The 27,545-nt window shown below is 32.5% G+C and overlaps 1 protein-coding gene across 1 annotated transcript; it reads right to left on the reverse strand.

Annotated features, from left to right (window-relative positions):
* Window positions 1-4,334: 4,334 nt before the first annotated feature.
* Window positions 4,335-26,810, reverse strand: LOC148602154 (uncharacterized). The gene is made up of 4 exons (XM_088554463.1): window positions 26,734-26,810; window positions 26,372-26,511; window positions 24,892-25,005; window positions 4,335-4,590 (listed from the first exon to the last, which is right to left on the reverse strand). The coding sequence occupies exons 1-4, from the start codon at window positions 26,808-26,810 to the stop codon at window positions 4,373-4,375; spliced, it is 549 nt and encodes a 182-aa protein (XP_088410589.1). The 3' UTR covers window positions 4,335-4,372.
* Between the last annotated feature and the right edge of the window lie 735 nt (window positions 26,811-27,545).

Below are 27,545 nucleotides of genomic sequence, written 5' to 3' on the forward strand. Positions count from 1 at the left end.
AGCTTCATGTTTGAGGATCAGCCAGTCTTAGTTATATGCAGCCATGCCAATGTTGTTGTCTTTGTGGTTGACTTTACGCTTTGCGAACCTATCATTAACAATACTCATTTAAAATTTCAAAGTAACCGTATCCATTAATCATGACATGTTGGCATTAAATATATGACCATACAATAATCAGGTGGGCGATTATTATATTAAATAGATAGTGATTTTGATATTGTTTAACGGGGTATCCTAAAATGTATTTGGCTCTTTTGAAGTTTAATTCAGTGTTTAACTTTGATAAAAGAAGCAAAATTTAAAATTTCAAGAAATTTTATCCACATGTTTCATGGAAGAGTAACTAAGGGAACCAAGGTTATAGCGGTAATCAAAAGAATGTAATCAAGGGACAAAGACCAGACATGGAAAACAGACATACACAACAAAGAACATAAACTAACTAAAACCAAACATACAAAGCAACAAAGCAAATGAGCAACTCGGACTCCACTAAAAACTGGGAGCATGGACCAGGTACACCGGTAGGGTGGAAATAATGTCATTGAATATTTAGTAGCTTCACTAACAAAACATTTGATCACTCAGATGGTTTGAATTTGATATCAGAATGTCACAAAATAAAACGTTTTGCGCTAGGCTTCTTACAATTAGGTGTCTTGAACAAGGTTATGTTACCACAAGACTGAAGTCATCACTACTGAATTTTATGGTCGTCATGAACTCATGGATCGTTACGGCGTATCCATCTGCACCATGAAAACTGATTTGTTCAACATGTCATAGTTTTCCTTTCCTCTTTCATCTACCCGGACTTGACTGTCATGAGCTAATCGGTGGGTGTTTCTAGAAAAGCAGTGGACACTTACCCTACCGGTACACCTGGTTTTGGTGGAGTCCGAGTTGCTTATTTACGTTTGTTACTTTGTATGTATTATTTTGGTTATTTTATGTTGTTTGATGTGTTTATCTGTTTTCCATGTCTTGTCTTTGTCACTGGATTATATACTTTTGAAATCCGCTAAAACATTGGTTCCCTTGAATGCTCTTGCTAATTTTAACAGAGTTATTTCCCTTAGGTGTTTTGCACTCACATGGAGGTATAAAAATGTCTCGTTGAGGCAGGGCTCCATTATTTGCTTCCGCGCAGACAGGATTAACTATTTCTTTTTGCGCAATCTATTTCTTGTGTAGTCCAGTGAATTCTAGGGAGCATTCGTACCATAACATAAGTTTAATAGATGAATTACAAACTGTAAGTTTAGAAATCACTGCGTGCATTGCGATTGTTGGTAAAATGATTGCGAATTTTAAATGCTGTAATTTCAGGTAAGTCTATAATTTCGGGATTTATAGTATTTTGTTGTTGACTCTTACCACATAATCCACATGTCAAGGGGCAATCTGTTTTGTAACGAGTGGTGCAGATTGATTGAGCGGCACAGTTTATAAATGGACTATCATTGCAGGGAACTATAAAAAAGAAAAGGAAAAAAATGCAATATTGGCGAGTTCTGATTGTTTTCTTTTCTGTCAGCCGGGACAATTCTATAAATGTCAAAGGTAAAAATAGTTATGACATAGAAACACCACGAATTGTTCCAGTCTATGACAACAATTTTCAAAAAAGGTTGAATTGTTGTTATTTCTTCCATTTTATGCCGGTAATTACATTGTGTAAGATGCACGTGACTCTTTAATCACCTGAGGATAAATTTCTGCGAGAAATTTCCCGTCATTGTTTATTTTCCTCACTTTCTACAGATTTCAAAGGGAGGAATAGATTTTCCTTAACCTGTTCTTGCTTTAAATTAATTTCTCCAATCTCTTTGCTAAAATTAAGATTTTATCATGCTCGAAAAAAATCACATGCAAAAAATTTTAATTTTACCATTCCGAGTGAAGAAACAAGTTTAACCACTCATTACTGAAGGAGGATTTATATTTATCTCAATTGCATAGGAGGTAGACCTAGGGTAAGGAACACAACTCCTACAAATCATTGGACTGTTTGTATTTAGCCTTTTACATCAATTTAATCTAAGCATCAAAGTAACTTGGACTGATTTCATTCTGTTTCAAATGAAAGCTTGATAGGCTTTGGTGAAATTAATCACGAATATGATACAACCATTTCACTGATTTCAATAGTTATGTCCCTTACCCTAGATCTACCTCCTTAATTCAATATTATGTGTCCTTGCACTAACATACATGTATATAAATTTAAAGGATTCAAATTCTCGATTATTTAGATTACAAGTACTTATGACTATTCCGAGTAGCTACATGTACATGTAAAATTGCAAAAAATCTTACATGAACTGGAGAAAAGGTAGGAGGACACAAACAATGGGAAATTTTATATTCAGTGACGTCAACAATAACTCAACGACGAAATATCATGTGGGTTCACATTCTTTTGAAGTTTTATCAGTTTTATAATAAAGACTATGGGGTAATTTTGGTAAAGATCCCCGAGGATCAACGATATATGACTCGACACCATAAAGCCTCGATCGAAGGATCTGAAATCAAGTCATAATTTTGTTGACCAATTTATCATTTATTCATAAGTTGTAATTCGAAATGACCTCTAGCAAATTGAATAGATATACATCGATAACATGCTTTATTACGGTGTTAGTATGGAATTGGATAAAAAATGGTTGATGGGTTTTCTTAATTTGCGTCATAAATTGAAAATGTAAATATGTGAAATCATAGTGAATATACTGTAAGTACTGAAATGATTACAATTACTTATTACTGGATCTTGACTACTTTTTGCGGTATTGAGAAACAAATTCTCAATGGTTATATGTAGGTTAAAACTTGAATAATGCAAATTTTAATCATTGTGATTTTATGTAAATTCGCAATGATAAAAAGATGACAACTTAATTAACAGTATTCTTTATAAAAAAAAATATTACCAAATTTTAAGTGTCAGTCTTCATACAATTCAAACAGGAGGTGATTCATGTAAGTCAAAAACCCACCGAATAAACAGACCAAAACATTAGTCTTAGTTTGTTATTAGTTTGTTGCAAAAAATATATAGATTGTGTATAAAATTGGCACTTTGCAAGAGTTATGGTTCTTAGTTTTGTTTGATTTGGATGATTTAAGTGAGTGGTGAAAATGTATGGTTTTCTCACAAACACAGATCGGAATCAAAGACACTTGTTACGTAACAATACAACATACGTAAACCGAAAAGCATTGTTAAATGGCTTTTCCCGCAACTTGAAACACCTTACACTTAAGTTGAAGATACTCACCACAGGACCCACAGGTTAATGAACAGTAACTTTTGAAGTTAGAACTGCAGATATTTTTATTATTACAGTTTATTAAAGGGTTGTCCTGACAACTTGACGGAGCTGCTGTCACTGGGACTGTAAAATATATAACAAAATAGATTTTAAAAAAAATAGAAAGTATCTACAGTGACAACTGGTCAAACTTGACACTGAAATCGAAATCCTGTTTCAACCAGATACTTTCAAATTTCTATCATACAAAATTAAATGTATTTTGAACTTTGGTTATCCGAACACATGTCTTAACTTGAAAATTTTTGTAAGTGCAAAAGGATTCAATTTAGACAAGTTTAACTTTTATAAAAAGTCAGAGGAACATGAGAGTAGAAACAAAAGTAAATGTGGAACCCGGACTCCAATAAAAACTGGAAGCATTGACCCAGTGTATTTGACCAAGTGTACTTGTAGAGTTCACGAATACCTAGATGTAGATAGGTTAGAAAACCACAACAAATTAGTAGTCGTCTTAAGTAACAATTGAAATTCAAGTATAGATTTGACGTTGTATTTTTCACGGAATAATATTAGCATCACAGTAGGAGGAATATGCCAAATTCACCAAAGTTAAAACATTGTAGAGATTCTTTTTAAATCTAAACAAAAAATACCAGTTATAATTATTACAAATGTCGATATGCTTTACACATGTTTAAAGGAGTAACCTCTCATCAGAAGCTTTAGACTGGAATATGTTGTATGATCTAAACCCAAAATCTAATTTTTATACAAGAAGTAGTCAAAACCAAAGCTATCGAAATAGGAAACCATATAAATCAAATTAGTTTCGCCCATACAAGTTTTCGATACAACACAAAATATGATACATGTATAGTTTACAATTGTCAACATACCATGATGCAATTGAAATGCGAAGAATCGAAAAGAAAACTTATAAATATTATACCTACAGTGGTGATCTGGAACGTTTCAACAGAACTGTGACTGCGTATGATTTTTTATGGACCCTTTCTTGTTTTTTCTTGTTTGTTTGTTTGTTTGTTTTGTTTTTTGTTTTGTTTGTTTTGTTTTGATTTTAGTCTGTTTTATTCAATTGATCTAACATAAAACGTACCACACATTCCGCAAGTCAACGGACATTTATCTTTAAACTGTGACATGCAGATATTCGGGTCCTTACAGTTTACGAACGCATCATCAATACAGGTCTGAAATTGTGCTATAGTTGTAGGCGTGGTTGTCGGAATAGTTGTAGCCGTGGTTGGCAGAATAGTTGTCGTTACAGGGGCTACTTGAGTACTTGCTAAAATGAAGCAATAAACCATGACTATTGTTGAAACTCTTTACTTAAATCTTTTATAATCTTGAAACAACATATTTTTTCTTGCAGAATATTTGTCACAGCAGCCACTTACGCACTTGGACTAAATGCAGTTCAAAGCCTCTACATTCGACCTATTGATTACATTGTATTTATATGTTGTTAAGTGCTCTATATACTAATGAAATGAATAAAATGTTCCAGTGATTCCTCAGAAAGAAGCATCTTAAAAAGTGTCAACGCGAAGAAAGGTACAAATAGTGGATAGCTTTAGAATTAATCACTATTTTAGTAATGTCTCAAGTATGAAGTATCTGAATAAAGTAAATTAAAACTATTAAGCTATAACATTATACATAATGTTTACATTGTATTTTATAAAAATGTCAACACTAATCTTCATACAGATCTTCAAAAGATGTTGTTTCCACTAAAAATTAAGCGCAGTATTGTTCATGTAATATTTTATTTGTAATTCATATTTCTACGTACTAACAGTACAATTTCGGTCGTTGTAACCATGGTTACATTTGCACAAGTAACCATAGTGTATATTGTTGACACATTTTCCATTGACACAAGGGTTTAGCAAACATGCTGAAGACGCAGTAATATACATTCTCGTAAAGCGCACCAGTTTAATTTTGTTTTCATTGTTGCCATGTTTAATTCAGAATCAGGTAGTTGTTTCTTTAATTCCTATTATTCCTTATAACACGTGACAAATTTCAACATCGCCCTACACTTAATAAATATGGATAATGCATGTAACAACATTTATTTATCATCATTGTTTTATTCAATGCAATATTTTGCAATTATAAATAAAGTAAAGCCTTGTTTATTATCCATATAATTCTTATATTCCGTGCCTGTTTGCCTCTTGCCACATTGCCCAATGAATGGGATGTTTACTGGGTTAGTGAACTCTTTTGGATAGTAAAAATAAAATATAATACTTACGCTTTGTCACTGCAATAAGGGAAGATAAAACAAATAGTATTCATACTTTGTATAAATAAATGATATGGCAAATCAGTATACTACTACATATATTTAGATACTGTTGTATATCGCTGCCGCCATTTTAGATGATTTATAATCGTACAATTGTTGGTACTTGTGGATCATTGCAGGAGAAACATTTTTGATGTCCTGTAGTTTTAATCTATGGTGCAATTCTTTTTTCCACCCGTGTATTGGAACATTTCATGGGATAGAGATGCACTAAAGATATTCCTACTATATATTTTATTGTATAAAATCTATTTAGAATGTAACTCCAATTTTCCAAAATATAATATGATTTTAGACTTTGACTATTTGTACTTGTTATGGCAATATGCGGGACTATCTATAATACATTTTGTTCTTCTGCGTCAAAAGTTCATATAATCATGCTTTTAAAATTTTCTAAAATGACTTGGTTAAGTTTTAACTCACAAAATACATACATCTACTACAATCATGTCCCCCATATCCAGGGTGACATGTACATTCATACCCACTACGGTGATTACGACACTGACCGTGTATACATGGGTCTGGGCTACAATCTGAAAAGTACTATTTATATAAATTACTTATAACCAAATTAAATTAGACACTTAAAAAACTTAAAGAAAATGTGTAAAAAAATAATAACAATTATTAAACGTATACAGTTATTTTTGTGTAGATATTTTCTATTTTTTGAAGCATCTAATAAATGCCAGTAAGAGTTTTAGAGAGACTAATCAAGAGAACCAAGATTCTAGCGAAAATCATCAGAATGTTATCCAGGGACAAACACCAGACATGGAAAACACATCAAGAACATAAAGTAACTAAAATGATACATACAAAGTAACAAAAGTTACTCGGACTTCACTAAAAACTGGACGCATTGACCAGGTGCACCAATTGGGTAAGACACGAGGATGACCCCTTATGGTACGCATTTTTATAGTGCATTTCCGTTATTATACCACTACTGAAATTGTTGTTCAATGAATGTTTTCTCCATATTATTGCTTTACTATCTATTATATTATTTGCTATCTTTGTATGTTAATTTTATTAAAATCTTACATTTGTATAGTGAATACACCGAACGTTTGATGATACAAGACCTGGTAGTAATATATATTTAGCTATATCAATCATGTTCATTGACCACAGAAAGATGCAGTGAAGTTACTAGTAAACCTAAACACAATGTGCTAAACTATAATGTATCACTCGGTTAATTAAAAAGTAATGATAGACTTATTTTGATACAGTCGACGGTTCTTAGATTATGATTTATGCACGACAGTTTATTCAAATTGATGTGTGTATAGAGTTATTCAAAATGTAATAACAAAGAACGGTCTTCAGGTTTGTTCCTAAACAACATTATTCAACTTGTGACTTGCCACGACTAGTTAGATCAATTCCTATGTGTAATACGATGTCCTTATCCAATTTTAAATGTACTCACGATTTATTGCTGCAGATAACAATTTTGATCATTATATTAGTAATATATTAGCAATAAATGTGTAAAATCTATTTTCGCATGCATCGCAAAAAAGGGCGATACCACTGTATTTACACCATAGGCCTTTAAATATGGGTTTTGTAAATATAAAAATCATTTGAATTAACGACTCTCTTCTCAAATATTCTTAGTTTGGCGCAAGAAAAATAACGATAATAAGAATTGAATAAATAAATGCTTATTATGAACTCATAGAAAATGGAAGAGATATGGCGAAACGTAACGCATGCAATATCGTATACCCTTTATATAAATAGTACTTACAGAGATCACCAAATGGTCTTCAATAAGTGTGAACACATTTTAAGTAAGTAAGTAAGCCATGGAAACAGAACATGGATTTCTTAGAAATAAATTAAAAAGTCAAACAACAACAAGAAAGCACATTTAAAACAAAAAGTTTTATATGTTTATATTAGGGCTTGTAAGTATGTGACTCTTGGACTAATGCGTAAATACGCCATTCTAATATGACGTGATACAGAGCCGTGGTAAAAAAGTGATAATCACATGAACAACATTTTGTGCAACACATAGGTTGAGTCTATTAAAAATATGCAGAAACTAGTCCTATTAAAATTGCAATAAATCATGAAAGCTCTATTTTATCATTGTTTTACCACGGACTGGCCATTTAATATATAACCCCTTGCCATCGCTTAGGCCAACCTGTGGTAAACAATTATAAAATGGAGTTTCGTGATTTATTATCTAAAACCTTGAAAAATAATACTTTCAAATGACCTATTTTGTCGGGATAAGCCAACTCATTCAATTCAACTGTGACGTTACAATTTTTCACGCATGCCTAGTTTTAAACTGACCTCTTATTTTTGTATCAGGGTGCAAAGCATCATCGGGCTGTGTACATCAAAGGGAAAGTAATTACCGATAAATTACCGCAAATGAATACCAATTAAAACATCTACCATTTACATTACAGAAATTTTATATCGAATATAAAGTGTGTTCAAAAGATTTTACCTTTATCACAATTAGTCCCCGTGAAACCAGTATGACACGAGCAGGTATGTCCAGTATTGTGGTTAAAACATCGGCCTTGCAAGCAAGGACTAGAACTGCAGTCTTAAATCATAATTAAAAAAAGAAAAAAAAAAAGGAATTGTGGTTTTCTTATTTGAATTGACATATTTTTAGCTCACCTGGCCAAAGGCCATGTGAGCTATTACCATCACTTGGCGTCCGTCGTCGTCGTCATCCACCGTCGTCGTTAACAATTATACAGAACTATTCTCCTCTGAAACTACTTGACTAATTAGAATCAAAACTTGGTATGAATGTTTCTTGGGATATCCTACATAGAACTGATGTGGGGATTTTAGATTCGTCAAAAAACATGACCGCCGTTACTAAAAATAGAACATAGGGATCAGACAGTACTTTTTCGCATATTTCTCATAAAATGTTAAGTTTAGCTGAATTCTGACAGCAGAGGATAAAAGTGTTTAGCATGATCAGATTTATATCTGGTCAAATTTTGGTTTTAATTCGTTAAGCCATGTTGGAGTTATTGCCCTTTTTCAACGATTATTGCTATTTTTAATGTTATTTCTTTCCAAAATCTTCTCCTCTGACACTACTTGACCAATGGACACCAAACTTGGTATGAATGTTCCCTGGGGTATACTGCATAGAACTGATGTGGGAATATTCGATTCGTCGAAAAATATTGCCGCCATTACTAAAAATAGAACATAAGGGTCAGACAGTAGTTTTTCACATATATCTCCTAAACCGTTAGGTTTATCCAAATTCATTCAATAGCTGAAATGACCCATATTATTAGGACTACAAAAGTCTTCAGTTGTACGAGTTATTGCCCTTGAAAGGGGAAAATGATAGTTGGTAGTTTTCAGTCAATATGATAGTCCTACCAAAGACTTCTTTAGTCAAAATTGTTGGACAACTTCTTGTTTAATTTATTGCCGTTGAAAGGCAAAATTCAAGAAGGTGAGCGATTCAGGCTCATTGGAGCCTCTTGTTTTGTTAACGCAAGCATTTCATAACAACACCTTGTAGGATGCTCCTTTGAATATGGATGCCTCTTAACCTGTCAGTGGAATATGTCCATGCTACTAGCGTGAGGAGTTCCCATTTTGCAGCTTTTTTATTTTATTTATTTATTTATTTTTTATTTATTTTTGCTTGATTTTTGTCTAGAATCTTAAGATTAGCGCTATCTTGGTTGGTCTGAAAATTACCTGTTGAAGTAATCGTACTTTTATTACTATTATAATAATTACATTTATTGTGAATATCATTAACCCACGTTAGTCTCATTGGATAATCGGCTTTACAAGTGATGTTTTAAAAATTTCTCTGAAAAGACAGAATATAATACTTACGGTTTATAACTAAAATATAGAAAAAAAGTTCTGGATATCAAAAAGATAAAAAATCCTACTGAACAAAATCGATTATGTAAACTAATAAGCCCCAAGTATTATCAGAAATTAAACACAAAATTCATCGGATCAACATTTATTAGTCGCATCTCTCCTGACAGGTCATACAACATATAATTGAATGGGTTCGCGTTTAAGTTTATTTAATGGGCTCGTCATTTAAAGCGACCATAAAACGAACCGTTCGTTTTGTTCCTACACACTTCACATTAATTTGTGTCTAATGCTGATGACGAGAGACAACTCTATAAAACATGTATACAGAATATAAAAAAACTTGCAATATTTCTATATTTGGTATTTTTTTTTTTTCAAATTCCTAACAAATTCCAAATACGTTATTGCTTAATCTACCGACATTATCCTTTTCATTTAAGAGCTTTTATTCTAAAAACGTGTTATTCCACGAATATTTATCAAAGTATTACAATTATACTTACGTGTATCGCAATTTTGACCTGTAAAGCCAGTTGAGCAAGAACAAACGTAGCCTAGATGGTTTGCGGTACATCTCCCATGTATACAGGGGTTATTGGCACAGTCTGAAAGATTTGGAATTCAAATTTAACAATATGTTTTTTTACATTTGAGTCATCTAGTTATTGTGCTGGTCAATTAATAGACGTTTTTTTTTCTAGCAAATTAATAAAAAGGTGTCTTGTTGTACATTTATCAATCATGAAAACAAATATCTATTTCTCAAGGACAATAAATAATCCACTGTCAATTGTTAAAAAGTCCTTGATTGCTAAAGCAGTCTAAAATGTAAATGTATTCAGTATATCCTATTGAGGACTACAGTACTTCACAAGTCGTACAAAAAGGACACAAAACCTAGTATAAGATAACATGAATATGTGGACCTTCTATTTTAGATTTTGATCGGCCGTTTTTATCATTCTCTGACGTTGGATACCCATTTATCATAAGTAATTCATTCTTAACAACCAAACATAATTTAATTAAACTTATACATAATCTTTAATACCTATTATCATGGTGCACCTTCTATTTCGATTTTGACCCAAATCCATTTCAAGGTCAAAATGTGCATATTATAAAATGGTGGATTGGGGGTATCAATTTATTGAGCATTTGGCAGTTTTTCTAGTTTTCATTCATATTGATTGATAAAACTTACACACTTTTTTTGTAGGATTGTTGTTTCCTAAAGTTTTAATCTTCATTTATATGGATTGTCTAATTCTATAATAAATACTCCATTTGAGTCTTATCATTAAAATGTAAATATTTAAGAATAATAAGAAAGTTATCCAGGGACAAAGACCAAACATGGAAAACAGACCTACACAACAAATGTAGTACACTATTTATCCGGAATCTCAATAGCAATTTGAACATTTAGTTACTTTTATGGTGCGATATAAAAGAATACTTACGATTTATTACTGTAATGGAAGGACAAAGAGTTATTTATATTTCAAAAGTAACTTATTCCATCATTATCACATGTACTTGCATGGCATTAAACTCGTCATTATCATTGGATAATTTTTCAAGTTTCATCGGCGTGTGAAAAGTCTTGAATAGTGGCACATTTTGTAAGCTACGGTCAATGCTTTTACACGCGTTGAAACATAAAAGAATTCTGTAATCACTTGGCTAAATACATACATAATATGTAGACGAACCTGCAAAAGATAAGTTTGTACCCTCTCGATCATTTCCATCTATATGCTCTTTAATTTAAGCGAGTCTTTTTCGTATTTTGTACAATGTCCGAAAATTTAACATGTCTTCAGTGATTGCGGGAATGGATAACGCAAACACTATGACGTAAACTTACGCTACTGATTTGATAGTTAATAATACAATTAGAACGATCTTTTCCATAAGCGTGTCATGCTCGTGAGAAGTAAGTGGAATAGCAAAGATAGACAAGTAAGTACTTCCAATTTTTTCCTTACTTTATAAAACACGACTGCTCCACGAATTGTATTATAACAATGATCCTTAGAAGTTTTAATTTCTTGTTTATTTGACGCATAAGATTGCAAACTTTTACAGCAAACGATAATTACGAACATTTCATATTTTTTTTTTAAATTTCAAATGATTCTTGTGTATAAGAACGGGAATCTCCATTATCTATTTCTTAGTTCAGTACATTCATTTTGTAAATAGAAATACAATATTGTGAAAGTACTTTAATTCGTGGATAGCAATTTTTGTGGTTTAGGGAAGAAATACAAGTTCGTGGATACTTGAACTCGTGGTTTTGAGGTTTTCAGGTTACACATAAATGGAAATCTCTTTTTGTTTGGGAACCGAATTTCGCGGTTTAGCGTACCCACGAAAGCCACAAAAATTGGTACCCCACGGATATTAGTACGTTTATAGTATACAGATTCACGTACCAGTATTACATGCCTTTCCAGTGTATCCAGGCTTACACGAACATGTAAATCCATGGGCGTGGTTTGTACATGTTCCATTTACACAAGGATGTTTTCTACAATCTAAAAATATCATTGATTAAATACGAGGGACCAAGTTATTATTATGATTATTACTATCTTATTTCTGTATTTAACTCTTTTCTTACATATAAATATTCAGTTAAACATTAACAACCTATTGATTGTGGAGATAAGTGTCAGAGGATGCAGAAATCAACTTCACGATTATAAAAGAGTGATAAGGGATAAGTGAGTAAACACCCCCCTCCTTGATGGTGAAATGTTATTGCATTTCAAATAATTAATACCTGGAATTATTGAAATTAAAAAAAAATGAATGTCATTTCAGCATTTCAGATCACATTTTAATAGGATTTTAAACATGGTAAGACTAGTGTGTTCGTTTGCACAAAGATTCACCCACTGAGAATAGCACATTTAAAGCATATGTAAATCTATTTGTACACAAACAACTACTTAATTTGACATTAGTAATGACTTGACTAACCCGTATATTCGAGATTTAAGAAAACACACACTGTCGGTTTAAGCAATCACTTTTTTACTATATAAGTTATTTCTAAAATTCGTTCGACAGAACGATTTCAACCATTCACGTTTATGTGTCCATTTACTAGGACACTCTGAGCCTCCGTTCATATAATATAAGTAGCTGTTTTTTTATCAAATTGTCTAAAACAATAGTTAAGAACTTTGTCTTTACTGTTACAAACGTAGCTTTACGTTTCCAATATTTTGGTTTTTCATTCGATAAAAAAACTTATTTAAAAGTCAATACTTACAATCAACTGAAAATTAATAACACAATGGATGAAACATTACAAACAGTTCGGTACAGAGATAACTTCAATGCACACAGATGTATTTTAATTACAACGATTAGAGAACAAAATATTCGCAGTTAAAATTATTACAAATACTTTTGACGATTTTTAATCAAATCATTTTTAAACGGTTTTGATTTCAATTGCTTTCTAGGAAAACAAACATTCGACATAAATTCTAAAACTGAAATTAACTTTTATTTTGAACACGATTCCTACAAAGGAAAGTAGAAGCATGCATTGACATAAACTAATTTATCCGACGTAATTTCTTACTGGAACAGAAACAAATAAACAGAACATGGAAAGTTGTTCAAACTTACTTTGATTACAGGTTTTTCCATAGAATCCGGATGGACAGGTACAGACGAATCTGTTGTGATAGCTTGTACATATACCATGTAGGCATGGTTTCCTATGACAGTCTAAATCAATGACATGAAATAACACTGACTGAACAGAGGGAAGATATGTATGTTTAAGTGACGATGTCACAAACTATATTTACCCTAATCAAATAAACCATTTCGTGCTTGGAAAAAGAACACATAACCTTATTCTCTTAGTCAGTTTACACTGTTACAAGAGGCAGACATAAAACAAGTTGACATGATAACGGCAAACAAAACAGAATGAAAATTTGCTAATTGTGACACATTCCCGTAAAAAAAACTCCGACAACATTTATACTGTTAAGGTGTTGTTACTACCTCGCGAAAGAGTTATCAAGGGAACCAAGGTTATAGCGGTAATCAAAAGAATGTAATCCAGGGACAAAGACCAGACATGGAAAACAGACATACACAACAAAGAACATAAAGTAACAAAATCATACATACAAAGTAACAAAAGTAAATGAGCAACTCGGACTCCACTAAAAACTTGGAGCATGGACCAGGTGCACCGGTAGGGTAAGCGTCCTCTGCTTTTCTAGAAACACCCGCCGAGTTGCTCATAAAAAGTCAAGTCCGGGGTAGACAAACGAGGAAAGGAAAACTATGATCCGTTGAATAAATAAGTTTTCATGGTGCAGATGGATACACCATTACGATCCACGAGTTCATGATGACGACCATAAAACTTCTGTAGTGATGACTTCAATCTTGTAGCAACATAACCCTGTTCCAGAAGCCTATTTGTTAGAGTTCTAGCGCGATACAAAAAATCTGCGTAGTTTCGGCAAGCTCTGGCATAACGTATGAGTTGTGGTATGAACACTCCATACGCAGGAGTCGAAGGGATGTTGCCACAGATGAAAGGAAAGTTGATAATTCTGAATAAAAAGTCATCACGTTTGTCGTGAATTTTGGTCAGTAGTTTTCCTTTACCATCGATTGTTAAGTGTAGATCAGAAAACTGCAAATAAGTCTGCTTAGAAAACTAGCACGAGAGGGTCCATTAGTTATCCAAGTGTTGACAATAATTAGAAAATAGTCACAGTCAATACATTTGCACCAGTATTTATCTACTGCAACCGATTTGAAAACAAAATATCTGAGTAACAACATTTCAAAGTAGAAAAATGCTCAACATAACCTCTTCTTAAAGGTCCATAGTATGTCCTATGTGTATCGAATCGAATCTTATATCCAATGTCACATTCAACGCTATATATGTTACTTTTCATTATTGTCACCCTTTGAATACAATGATATTGTATATAGCGTCGACTTCCTGTTATTGTCTGCTTGATTTATATTTTTCGAGATGTTCTGATTTTTTATTTAAAAAAAAACAAATAAAACAAAACAGAACAAACAAAATAAAAAAAATAATAAAAACAAAAGTTCATTTTATTCATATTAAGATTTACATGTAGCATTGACATCAATTCCTTTGAAGAGTTTGTACTTTAGGAACAGAAATTGAGAAGTCTTTTTGGTATCTTTGTATCTGTATTAATACTTACAATCAACTGAAAAAGAAATAAACAAGTCTTATGTCTGTTGGATAAAATGCGGCATTGCTCAATAGTCCGCTTTCGTTCACTATATAACGTTGTGTCGAAAATGTTATTTTCACAATACACTGAAAGATGTCAAAATCCTGAATAATAAAAAAAAACATACATTTTTTTTCTAAAGACCTTCAACATCTATTATCATGAGGACATAAGCCTTCTGTGAGATTGAAGCATAAAGGAATAATTTCAAGAAGTAAATATTTTCAGCAGTAGGAGCCAGGATACGGACATTGCAGGTATTTGTAAAATTATCTCTAAAACAGTTCCGGGTATGGCATAGAAAGGAGAGTTTTTATCACAATCTCTACCTGAAGATTTAATTTTTTTGAATGTCCGAGTATTCCCAATCAAATAACATCGACGTCTTTAAATCGTTTTGTATAGGTGGCATTTTTACAATTTCTAAACCTTCAAAAGTCGTGGTGTAGTATTTTGCCTCGACGAAATATGCTCATTTGTCAGTATGATGACTTTTAAATAAATTTATATACATTTAAGAGCTCGCTTATCAAATTATATGTTGAACCTTGATGGAGCGAACACTTGTCTAAACGGAAAACTTTTAGGACCAAATAGGTTTGGTTTAGGTAGGATTCACTGGATAAAATAATGGATTTTTTGATATTCTATGAGAAAAGGAAAATAGGACAAAAGGAAATAGGGGGTGAATATAGTGTAAATGGGAAATATGCCGTTAAATTGCTGTACCAGTATATACTGGTAGTTAATGTTGAACTTTTCGAACTTATTCGAAGTATTTGTAATGGTAGATGTCTAGTTTAAACACGTTTGCATTGCATTGAATCTGATATGAATGAGGCTTTGTGGTTTAGACAGGATTAATTATATTTAGTTTTCTTTATGGTTTTTCGAATATTGTGATGTTTAAAGAATTATATATTTTTTCTATATTTATTGACATCATACGAAAAGTCTTTTTCATTGACCTTTGTGTGACAGCGTGCTGAAACCTACACTTTCATAATATTTCCAACTGTACGCCAAGGGCATTTCAAGCAATGCTATGTAAAGGTTTCAGATTACATTATATGTAATACTAAGTCACGGAATCTCACCTGCTCCACAATGGGTTCCTGTAAAACCAGGATTACACGTACAACTGTATCCGGTTGCTGTATTGGTACATTCCCCGTGTATACATTGATGTCTCCTGCAATCTGTAAATCGACTTGTTTTTACTTTTTTTGATATTTTGTCATTTATATTTCAAACTTTGTTCCTGACGATATTTATCTTTTTATTTATTTATTTATTTATTTATTTATTGGCTATTTGTACTTCAGTCTGTTCCTCAACAACTGTACATTAATATTGTAAAATATGCACGTTTATCTGTATACTAATGTTTCTACATAGGTTTAGCAGAAATAAAGTATAGCAACTTGGTGTTTCTAGAATAGCTGAAGACGCTTACCCTACCGGTACACCTGGTCCATGTTTCCAGTATTTAGTGGAGTCCGAGTTGCTCATTTGCTGTTGTTACTTTGTGTGTATAATTTTAGTTATTATATGTTCTTTGTTGAGTATGTCTGTTTTTCATGTCTGGTCTTTATCACTGGATTACATTCTTTTGATTACCACTGTAACCTTGAACCCTTTGATTAATCTTTGATACGATGAGACACAATTTTTTATCCAATAAGAAAGCGTGTTACTTTTTGATTCTCTTACCAACAGACTGAAATACAATTTACATTCACATTTTTGGTATCTTTCAATTTTGCGTCGTGCCTTGGTTTAGAAAGGGCAAACTGTTTCTTTTAAAATTCTCATGTGCATTTGTTCTTGATTGCAGTTGACACACAAAGTGCTTTTTAATTGTAGTTTCAATTACCTTTTACCTCAGAAACACAGTGAGTTTGTATGTGTGGTTATTTTGAGTTTTCTTATTAGTCGTTCATTGTTTTGAATACCGTTCAGGTAGCACATCCTTCTTAAAAAAGAACACCTCATTGTCTGTTAAATCCGGTTCAAACGTTGTTTATTATTTCTTGCTTGACGACGAACAAAATATATATAATGTACTCACGGTCAACTACAAAAAAGAAGGGTATTAATTATTAACGTTACAAACATCCGGAAAAAAAATTGTGTTTCGAAGCACCAGTGTTCAACCTCAATCTTGAGTTGAGCTCGTACTGTTTGTTTGTTATATTTTGGCTTTGTCTGTTGTCGTGTAAAAGGAATTTCTTGTACATCACTTTAAGTATTACTCCTTCCTTACACATTAAATCTGCAATGCACTGAAAAATGTGGTCAAAGAAGCGATGTGTTATACAAATGGCGACAGAAATGTTTATGCTTTAAAATACTAAAATGAAATCGGAGCAAGAGATTGCTTTATTGCCATCAGACATTTGTGTTGAGATATATACGATTGTGGTTTTGTTTCAAATAATATTATCAAAAAATTAATATTTTTACCTAGTTGACATTGGTTACCAGTGTATCCGACGTGACATCTACACTTCGCTATTAAAACACTCTCAAGGTAGCATTCTCCGTGGTAACATTTATATATGTCACACACTGAAAATATTAAATACTCGTACATCATATACTTACTCATTAACACGAGTATTACTTTAATGGACAAAACAAGCAAACAACCAAAAACAAAACATAAACAAACGTAAAACACATGTTAATCGGAATTAAACTGGAAATTATTTCTAGAATGCATTGAAATACGAGCATTCATACAAACAAAGAAACAAAAAGGGAAGAGACGGTTTTATATTTACGTGAAAATAATGTCAGGGGCGACAGATTGCGATTAAGTATTAATTAAAATTGCACATAGTATAAATGAGGTTAAATAAACTATATCTTTTATTGTATTTAAATACTTTCTGAAATGGTGATTTAAAAAGTTCTCACAATAGGTAACAATAACTTACAGTTCGGTATATGTATTCTTATATGACCTGAAATTATGAAGAAAAACGATTGCTAGACCTGTCAGACATTACCTAAATTATATGTTTTAGCATATTTCAATACATGCATGTTACCGTACATGAATATCAAAACACGATGAAAACTAATGAATAAAGAACATTTAAGATATTGTTCATTTATGACGTCATTAGTAATTAAAGGAGAACAATACAAACATCACATTTTTCGTCCAATCAAATTTCAGAGAAAATGCTACACTGTCACACAGCAACCAATCGCAATGACACATTTGATTTTTTTTTGTTCGGATAACATCATCAGTGTTGTAATATAAATAATGCCATGTCTTCCTAGAAGTAGACAAAAGAAATCAAATGATAGAGAAATGAGTATTAACGACTTAAAACAAAGTTTTGCGGTACTTCGCCATGCATATAAATTTAACAACCTTTTTCATTGGGAAACTAAGAAGAAAGTGGGTTAAATGAAATGGATAGCCTCACCTTCTACATTTAATACGTTCAGTAAAAGGAATATTAACAGAAAAGTCATCATTTATAAGACAGTCAGTGCACATATACCTGAAACAGAAAATGTTGATAGATAATATTCTTTTTCGTGTGTGTTTCGTACACGGAAATGTGTAATTGACAACAGAGGAATTAAACATAATTTTAAGCTTAGTGTTTCAGATATCAATCAAAGAATGAAATTTTCACAAATGTTTTGCTCACATGATTTTAGTTACTTTATGTTCTTTGTTGTATGTATCTGTTTTCCATGTCTGTTCTTTGTCCCTGGATTACATTCTTTTGATTACCGCTATAACCTTGGTTCCCTTGATTACTCTTTTGATTACCGCTATAACCTTGGTTCCCTTGATTACTCTTTTGATCCTTAACGTTTTGTTTTATCATTGTTGTTTGGACGCTTGCAGGTCTAATACACTCATAGCTTATAAACAGCTGTTTTTATACCGGTAGGATAAAAGTATCTACAATGCAAGAACAAATAAGAATTAACCGTATGTACAGTGAATTCAAATTTACAGTTAATAGACTAGAGTTTAAAATTTATGGTTTCTAATGACAGGGATTTCTTGCAGGTTAAAAGTTTGGATCAGTAACAATCAGTTAATTTCAAACGAATACTAAGAAGCTCGTATATAATGTAAGGTGGGTGCCCATGTAACCTTTATGAGGATGACGTATTATGTACTATTATAACTTTTTAACCTGTTAATTGCTTAATTTTTTTCTAAATAGATTTTTTGTAATTATTATTGAAATAGCTATACATTACCTTTATTTCGCCTTTAATTATAAAAAAATCTTAAAATTAGTTTTCCTGTCGCTATTTTCCTGTTCTTGTCGCATTCTTAATGCTTCTTGTCATTGATTAGTGAGACGGGTATTACAGATTTAGGCAATTATCTTAGTGAAGAAGATGCGAAAATGTCTTGCTCTGTATGAAACTACTTGAAAACTTTTATGATGACCCTGTCCTTAATTATTCAGTTATATTTCTTTAAATCATAGCTCATCATGATATACGTTGCTAACCTTTCCGAATTTCCGATGCTTTAAAAACAATAATTCTCTTTACTGACAAGGTTGTGTGCAAGAGTAATCAAGGGAACCAAGGTTATAGCGGTAATCAAAAGAATATAATCCAGGGGCAAAGACCAGACATGGAAAACAGACACACACAACAAAGAATATAAAGTAACTAAAATCATACATAAAAAGTCACAAAAGTAAATGAGCAACTCGGACTCCACTAAAAACTGGGAGTATGGACCAGGTGCACCGGTAGGGTAAGCGTCCTCTGTTTTTCTAGAAACACCCGCCGAGTTGCTCATAAAAAGTCCGGGATAGACAAACGAGGAAAAGTAAACTATGACTCGTTGAATAAATCAGTTTTCATGATGCTGATGGATACATCATAACGATTCACGAGTTCATGATGACGACCATTAAACTTCTGTAGTGATGACTTCAATCTTGTAGCAACATAACCATGTTCCAGAAGCCTATTTGTTACAGTTCTAGCGCGATACAAAAATTCTGCGTAGTTTTGGCAAGCTCTGGCATGATGTATGAGTTGTGATATGAACACTCCATACGCAGAAGCCGAAGGGATGTTGCCATAGATGAAAGGAAAGTTGACAATTCTGAATGAAAAGTTATCACGTTTGCTCAATAGTTTTCCTTTACCATCGATTTCTAAGTGTAGGTCAAGACATGAGGCTGACTTCACAGTGTCTGTAGTAGCCATTATCTCAAGTTCTTTTGTGCGTTTGAAAATTCACCGCCGAAAAATACTCACTCACTTAACAGACTTAAAAAAAAAACTTAAATATTGCGATTATTTGTGTTGACTTACCACACAACCAATTTGACCAAATGTACTTGTCCTGAAAAATAACCTTGAATTTTACTGGACATTATGATAAGAAATAACATTAAAATACCGTACAGGTCAAACATGTGGTAGATCAAGAGTACCCGATGACCATCAATAGTCAGAGTGAACGGTAGTAGTAAAGTGAAATCTGACGACAATCTTGATAAGGTGGTCAATTACTCGTGATACATGTACATAATATGATACTTAATTGGATTAAACAACGTTATTCCGTATTTATCGATGTCTTATCAAACCAAATTCTGAGTAGTGTAGCGAACTTTCTGGTTTTCTCTAGCTTAATAGACGCCAACAAATTGACTGCAAATTCTGTATGCGCCTATAATGTCCTGACAAAATAGTCAGACGATTTTGGTATTCACCCCCTCCCCTAAAGAAAACCAAAATGAACAAACAAACAAACAAGTAGAAAAACAACAAATGAATTACTGCGGTCATTTGGTTTCATTTACAACATTCATGTACACAAATTGAAACGAATGCACGTGTCATGAAAAATAACCTTGACTTTGACTGGAAAATATGATAAGAAATTTCATTCCGCAAACTCTCATAACGATTTAGTGTACACAATATTTAATCACGCGTGGTTTTGCAAAAAAAAATGAAAATTAGTTTTCAAACAGAATCGCTATTTACATGAGTTAAGTTGTATCAAGTTTTGTAGAATCGCACATCAGAAGATTTATTGTTAATGTATACACTACTTTACTTGAAGAAGAAACAAGGTGTTCCATTAAATGAATGTCTCAGTTTCTCGTAAATACACTTACAGTAATTTGAGAAGAGCTAATATTTCCCCTTAAAAGCGGGAAAAACATAAACAAAACAAATCAAAAATACAAAAATACAAATAAACAAAACAAAAATCAAATAAATAAACACATGAACTATCTGGTTAATCAATTTCGTTATTCTAAAACCATATCTATAGTATCGTGAATGTTTGTTCCCTCTTTGTCTCTTTTTTACGTTTTTTTGTTTGTTTTGTTTTGTTTTTGTTTTTGTTTTGCTGTTCTGTTTGTTATGCACAACAGGATTATTCTCTTTAAATGTATGTTCATTCATTTGTTTTCCACAAGACAAATCCATTTTGTTCTACATTTGAAAAAGTGTAAGGTGAGCCTTAATCTGAATCTGGTCAAAATATGTTGAAATGTCGATTTCTTATATAAGTAGTAATTACCAAAACAATATATTTTGATATCGAAATCAACACTCGTTGATCCTATTCATTACCAACTCATTATTACAGCAGTACTGCACTTCAGTGATAATCTCATTCAGCATGGCATACCACTTTACAATGATGGTGCGTTTTGTTACTACAGATTGTTTCTTCATCATACCACAATATATTTGCTATATTTCCAGGGGCGTAGCTGCCTATACGCAAATACGCAGTTGCGTACTTTCGGAAAAAGTAACAAAAATAAAAACACACATTTTAAAGATGAAATAAAGGTTATTTATCACATATGCATACCATGAACGTAGTATAGGATCTGAAAAACTGGCTCCAAAATCGTTAAAATTCAGGAGTTATCCTCAGAGGTTTGCCTTGCCGGACTCACTGGCGGCCTTGAACGACCCCCCCCCCCACCCCCACCCCCCCCCAAGAACCCTCGCCGTAATTTTGCGTACAACTAAAACAGGCCTAGCTAAGCCCCTGACTTCAACATATGTAAGAAATATACTGCAGCATCAAATCAGAGGGACAATTCAGAGACATCAGGACGCGAAGTCTAACTGAAGATTTCCTGTCTTATTTGTGAGATAAACATTTTTTATTACATAGATAGCAATGATTTACCGAATGTTCCCTGTGTAAAAAAGATTGATATTTTGCACTTTTAAATAAATTCTGTATTTCACTCTCAGACTTTTTTCCACCAAAACGTCATGGCACGAATATCATTCCGCCGTTCACAAAAAAATTTAAAAATATGTTGAAAATTGTAACGAATAATGCAGGAAATCTATATGAGAAATACAATAATCAATTAGTTATCATTAATTACCAAAATATGATCAGTCGTGCCAAAAACGCAATAAAATTTAATCCATGCGCGGTGCAAGTTTCGCACACTCGTTAAATCTAGGCGTTCTATTTTTTCTATCAAGTATATTAAACTGATTACTGTAAACGTATAATATTTCGCAGTGGTTATTTTTTGCGGATTCTGTGAAGTGAACAGATTCATAGGTATAAATTTTCGCGATAGAAATAAATTTCGCCGGTGCCTTTTTTTTCCGCTTTTCTTTCCACCGCGAAAATTGGTACACCGGAAAAATTACGATGTTTACATTAACCCTTAATCTGCTTCATTATTTAGTCTTTACGACCCAATACGCAGGTAAACGTGATCATGACGACTTTCCAATGACATAATTCACTTTTTAAAGCGATAAACCAACATCTCAGCCAATGACGTATACATTTTGTAATTGACCACATAATATCGTGTATATGATTTGTGCGTCGACTTCCTTAGTAATGCGTCGACTTCTTTAGTAATGCAAGAATAAACTTTAGATATCGGTGTTGCGTTCAACCCCTTATAATTTTATAAAAGAAAATAGGTTTCCATTGTTCATGACGCAATCACTTTACTCTAATAAAACTAGTAACATCAAAAAAGAAAATAACACAGATGTTCGGATCAGCCCTCAAAATATAATGCGATATTAAAAAAAAAATACCGACAAATAGACAAAACATAAAATAGTGATGACAAATCGAGATGTATGATGTTCATTATGGACATTAATTTTAACATTTCATTTGAAGTTTACTTGAAGAAGAAAACAAGTACTAACAAAACGTTATCCGAATCTCATTACTTCAAAATAAAATGAAAAGTACCCATGAAACACCAGCTCTAGTTATAATTCACGTTCATGTTAACACCAATTATGCCACGTAATGCATCGTAAACAAATTCCCCGACCCTCTCAGGCAAAACATCTTTCATGTATCACCATCTGCTTTTTTGTACTACATGTACATGCATAATATAACGATGACCTCATGCAGTCTTTTAGCCTTTTTAATGAAAATGACTGTCCTGTAAACATTAATTAAATCAAGAAATATGATATCAGAACATCAAACTATTTTCATTGACAAATTTATTTGGCAACATATAATGGTATGTCAAATACTCTTTCTTTGTATTACAGATGAAGTTAACCACCTCAAAAGAAATCATCTAACCAGCGCGGGTAATCGGAAACCATGTTGTAGAAGGCGTCAATGAATTATTACCAGAACCTTAAAAACAAAGCGAAGTTTTATATAGATCTGCATATTCAAAGTGACCATGGGTTGATCAACCAAAGGCTATAAGTGTATTTCTTAAGAACGATATTGGGGGGGGGGGGTGTTTGTGTTTTTAAATATATATACATGAAAAACTTTATAAAGATTTAATAAACAAGAAAAAAATGAGATATGTACAGTACATTCACGACAAACATGAAAAAGTTCAAAGCGAATCACGTTAAATCTAAAAAAATAACTACTGAATAATTCATTTAAACGACAACATTATTGTTACACGCTGTAAAGCAAAAATGTTCGATTTCTGTTTTCTTTTACTGTTTTTGTGTTAATTAAGAAACGCGAATTACACACTGGCTAAAACATATTCTTTATACCTACACACCACTAAAACTATAAATTAATAATAAAACAAATCATGAAATATGTCACCCGAACAATAATCCCAACACTGAATTTATCTGTTGATAGCAAGATTGCCTACATTCTAGGATCTACAATTTGATGCAAGTTTGTAATAATACATACCACATAAATTACAGGTTCGCTTACAATGTGACCTGAATTGTGACGCACAAATACCTCTAGCGCCACAATTTACAATGTTACTATCTAGGCAAGGTTTGGCAGTTGTTGCTTGTGCTAAAACTATGCAAATATTGTTAGAGGAGTCAAACCACGTTTTTCTTATGTAAACCCTTTTGTGATATAAGGAGTAAGGGAATGTAATTTGGATCAAAATTGTAAAAGAGCATATAGATACTTTTAATGATAGGATCTAATGCCAACATAATCACTTTTTAAAATAATTCTACCACATCTTTAAAAACATAAATAAACGGGAAACGTTGCATATTCATATGAGCACGTACAATCATAAACAACAACAATTAAAGAATAAAAGATGTAAGACAATCGTAGTATTTTATTTCCATTTCAATTAGTTAATTTTCCATTCATTTCGTAGTATTTCATTTACTTCCCTTGATTAAAACATTTCACGCTTTGCTTTGAAATTATACATAATCTTTTGTACAAACTTTTTATAGACTTCTATCAAGTGCATAAATACGTTTCCTTAAAATCAGTTCCCATTGAAGGATTTTCCAGAATACAATAGTAATAGTCAAACGATATCAATATGTGTTTTTTTTATCCACAAGAATATACCATAAATGGCAGGAGCAATCAGGTAAATGCTTTGATTTGTAACATTATTAGTAGATGCCTTGCTTTGTGTCGATTGATATTATTTCACTTTTAATTGGGAAAGCTTCCTCTGCTCTTCCAGAAATATTTTTTTCGGCGTTAACATATTATTTCACTGAACATAATCAATTTACATGTCCCGCTAGTCAAATATTGAAATTGCACTTCCAATCTACTCTCAGATAAGACAGAAGATCCAGCAGTCTTTTTCTAAAAATACATTAAGTGAAATAAACTACTGATCTTTAAACTACATGAAATACATACCACACAAATTGCAAGTTCGAGGACAGTGGGATTTGAATTGTGACGTACATATAGATCTAGCCCCACAGTTTACAAGGGTACTATCCAGACAGGGTTTAGGAGTCGTTGGTGGTTCTTGCAAATAAAGAATAAACTACACTTATAGAATACCAAACAGTTTATTGTGTTATTTGAGATTCATTACATGCATTACCTGTTGGGATGTCTAATCTTAGGGGGTAGAGGGACATAACTCTTGAAATCAGTGATATGCTTGTATCATATTCAACTTCTCCAAAACCTATCAAGCTTTCATTTGAAACAGAATCAGTTACTTTGATGCTTGCACGAGATTGATGTTAAATTCTGAGTACAAAGGTTCCAATGATTTGTAAGAGTTGTGTGCGATTGGAATATCTCATCTGCACCATGAGAACAGATTTGTAAACCGTGTCATAATTTTCCTTTCTTCAATCGTCTACAACCGAAATCGATATTTTTTTTATAAACTCAGTGGATGTTTCTAGGATAGTAAAGAACGCTTACCCTATCGGTGCACCATGCTCTCTTTTTTAGTAGCGTCCGAATTGCTCATTTTCTTTTGCATCTATGTACGTGTTATTTTGGCAATTTCATGTTATTTTTGTATGTGTGGCTTTTTTCCTGACTAGTCTTTAACCTTTCATTATAGTATTTTGATTTCCGCTCGCTTGTTCCCTTGATTAGTCTTTACAGTTTTGTGTAAAGTTTTATATACTAATACTAATCATTGCAAATTTAGGTCAGTAAGAATAATTCAAACACCGAAACAGTTTCTGAATAGACAGTACATCACCTGACCAGTCCTTGAATTATCATCGTTATAAACGTAACTAACATTTCAAATATTATGAATACCGTTTTTTTTTAATTAAACGTGTCCCGACTGTTTCGACCCTGTTAGATAATTAATAACGTCTGGACATTAATTTAAATAAGGTCAATGAACGGTAATTCTCTTATGGCAAGAACAAGGATAAACTTTTATCTTGCAACAAGGCTTTCTACTATACGAGTAATAGGTGTCAAATAACGCAAAGCTTTTTCCTCCACTGCATAGTTTCATTGGTATTCCTTTTCTGTTATGAGCAGCGTTAAAAACAGGAAATAGGTACCAAGTTTAAAGATGCCCTCGCCGACCACCGTGCTCAAAAAATGCTTAAAAATAAACTATTTTGGACAAATTTCGCATGATTTATTTAGAAAATGTGGTTGTAGGATAAAAAAACAATATATGAAAAATGCTAACTATATCAATACATTATTTGTACCCGCTTCAAACCAGTCAGATTACTGCAGGAAACCCTCATGTTCATATTTTCCGGCAATATACATGCATTGTATATGTATATATTTGTAATAATTAAAAAACAAAGTTGACAATAACGTTTCATAAAGATAAGTTCCTAATTAGTGAAAACAAATTTATCATAGATTAACAAATTATTTAAATGATACCTACTGCAAATACCACATGAAAGTGGGCATGCTTGTTTGAGTGAAGAGCTACAAACGGTTGGATTAGAACATTTCACGAGAGGGTTGTCTACACATGGTGGAGGTGTCGTTGGTGGTGCTGGAATATTCGTAAAATGAACAAAGCTGTCACATATAAATCTTGCATTTAATTAACAGCATTAAAAAAAGAAGATCAACGAAGAATATTCTCTCTAGCATCGTTATTGATGCAGAGGTATTTATTAGAAGGAAAAATAAAATGTCATCCAAAATTATGTTCTATAGTAAGAGACCCACTTAACTACGGTGGCAAAATGCGGCCTTGGAATAAAGTATCTTTCCCTCTATATAAGATGTCGTTCTTACTAGATAGTTACGTTATATCTTAAAGGAACAACATCCATTTCTCGTAGGAACTGTATATTATCTTGAGTGAACGACATCGTATATTTAGGGTGCGACAGAATGTCTTGAGGGAACAGGAAAACTTTCTTGTGAGAACGACATGTTATCTTGAGGGAATATATTATTTTGAAGGAACGACACAAAAATACATGACAGAATTCTGCCATCGTGTATTACAAATACAATTTTGAAAATAATAATTATACGTGTCTGCTTACTGTATGGCTATAAACAGACTATTTTCACGATTATTGAGATAGCCACGAGGATTCATAATGGGTGTTCACGTGTTAAAGTCTCCCTTATTGATTTTTTTCAGTAAGTTGTCATAAATTCAATGAAAAAACAAGTATCTAGTCACACTCTGTAATAATACGCCTGGTATTACAAAGTGAAAATTACAAATTACACTAATCATAAAACAAAGGGCAAATAATCTTGAGTGACAACAAAGACATTGTTTATTAATACAGAAACGCTTTCATAGTTCTTATTAAAGATTCCTCATACTTTGTAAGAAATAATCCCAAATTATCTTCCAAATATACAGAGGAAGATGTTTACAAAATGCTGGAATTTTTAATCGACAACATATTTGTCCAGTGTAGTGGACCTGTTTTTCAACAAACGGTCGGCATTCCAATGGGAATAAATTGTGCTCCTTTCCTTGTTGACCTACTCCTTCACTCTTATGAGGCTTACTTTATAGTTGATTTGATTCAAAAGAAAAAATATCATTTGGCTAATCTCAGTATCCGCTATATAGACGACGT

Source organism: Perna viridis, chromosome 12 (genome assembly GCF_037379345.1).
Source record: "Perna viridis isolate PV_CMFRI_1.1 ecotype Kerala chromosome 12, ASM3737934v1, whole genome shotgun sequence".
Taxonomy (NCBI): domain Eukaryota; kingdom Metazoa; phylum Mollusca; class Bivalvia; order Mytilida; family Mytilidae; genus Perna; species Perna viridis.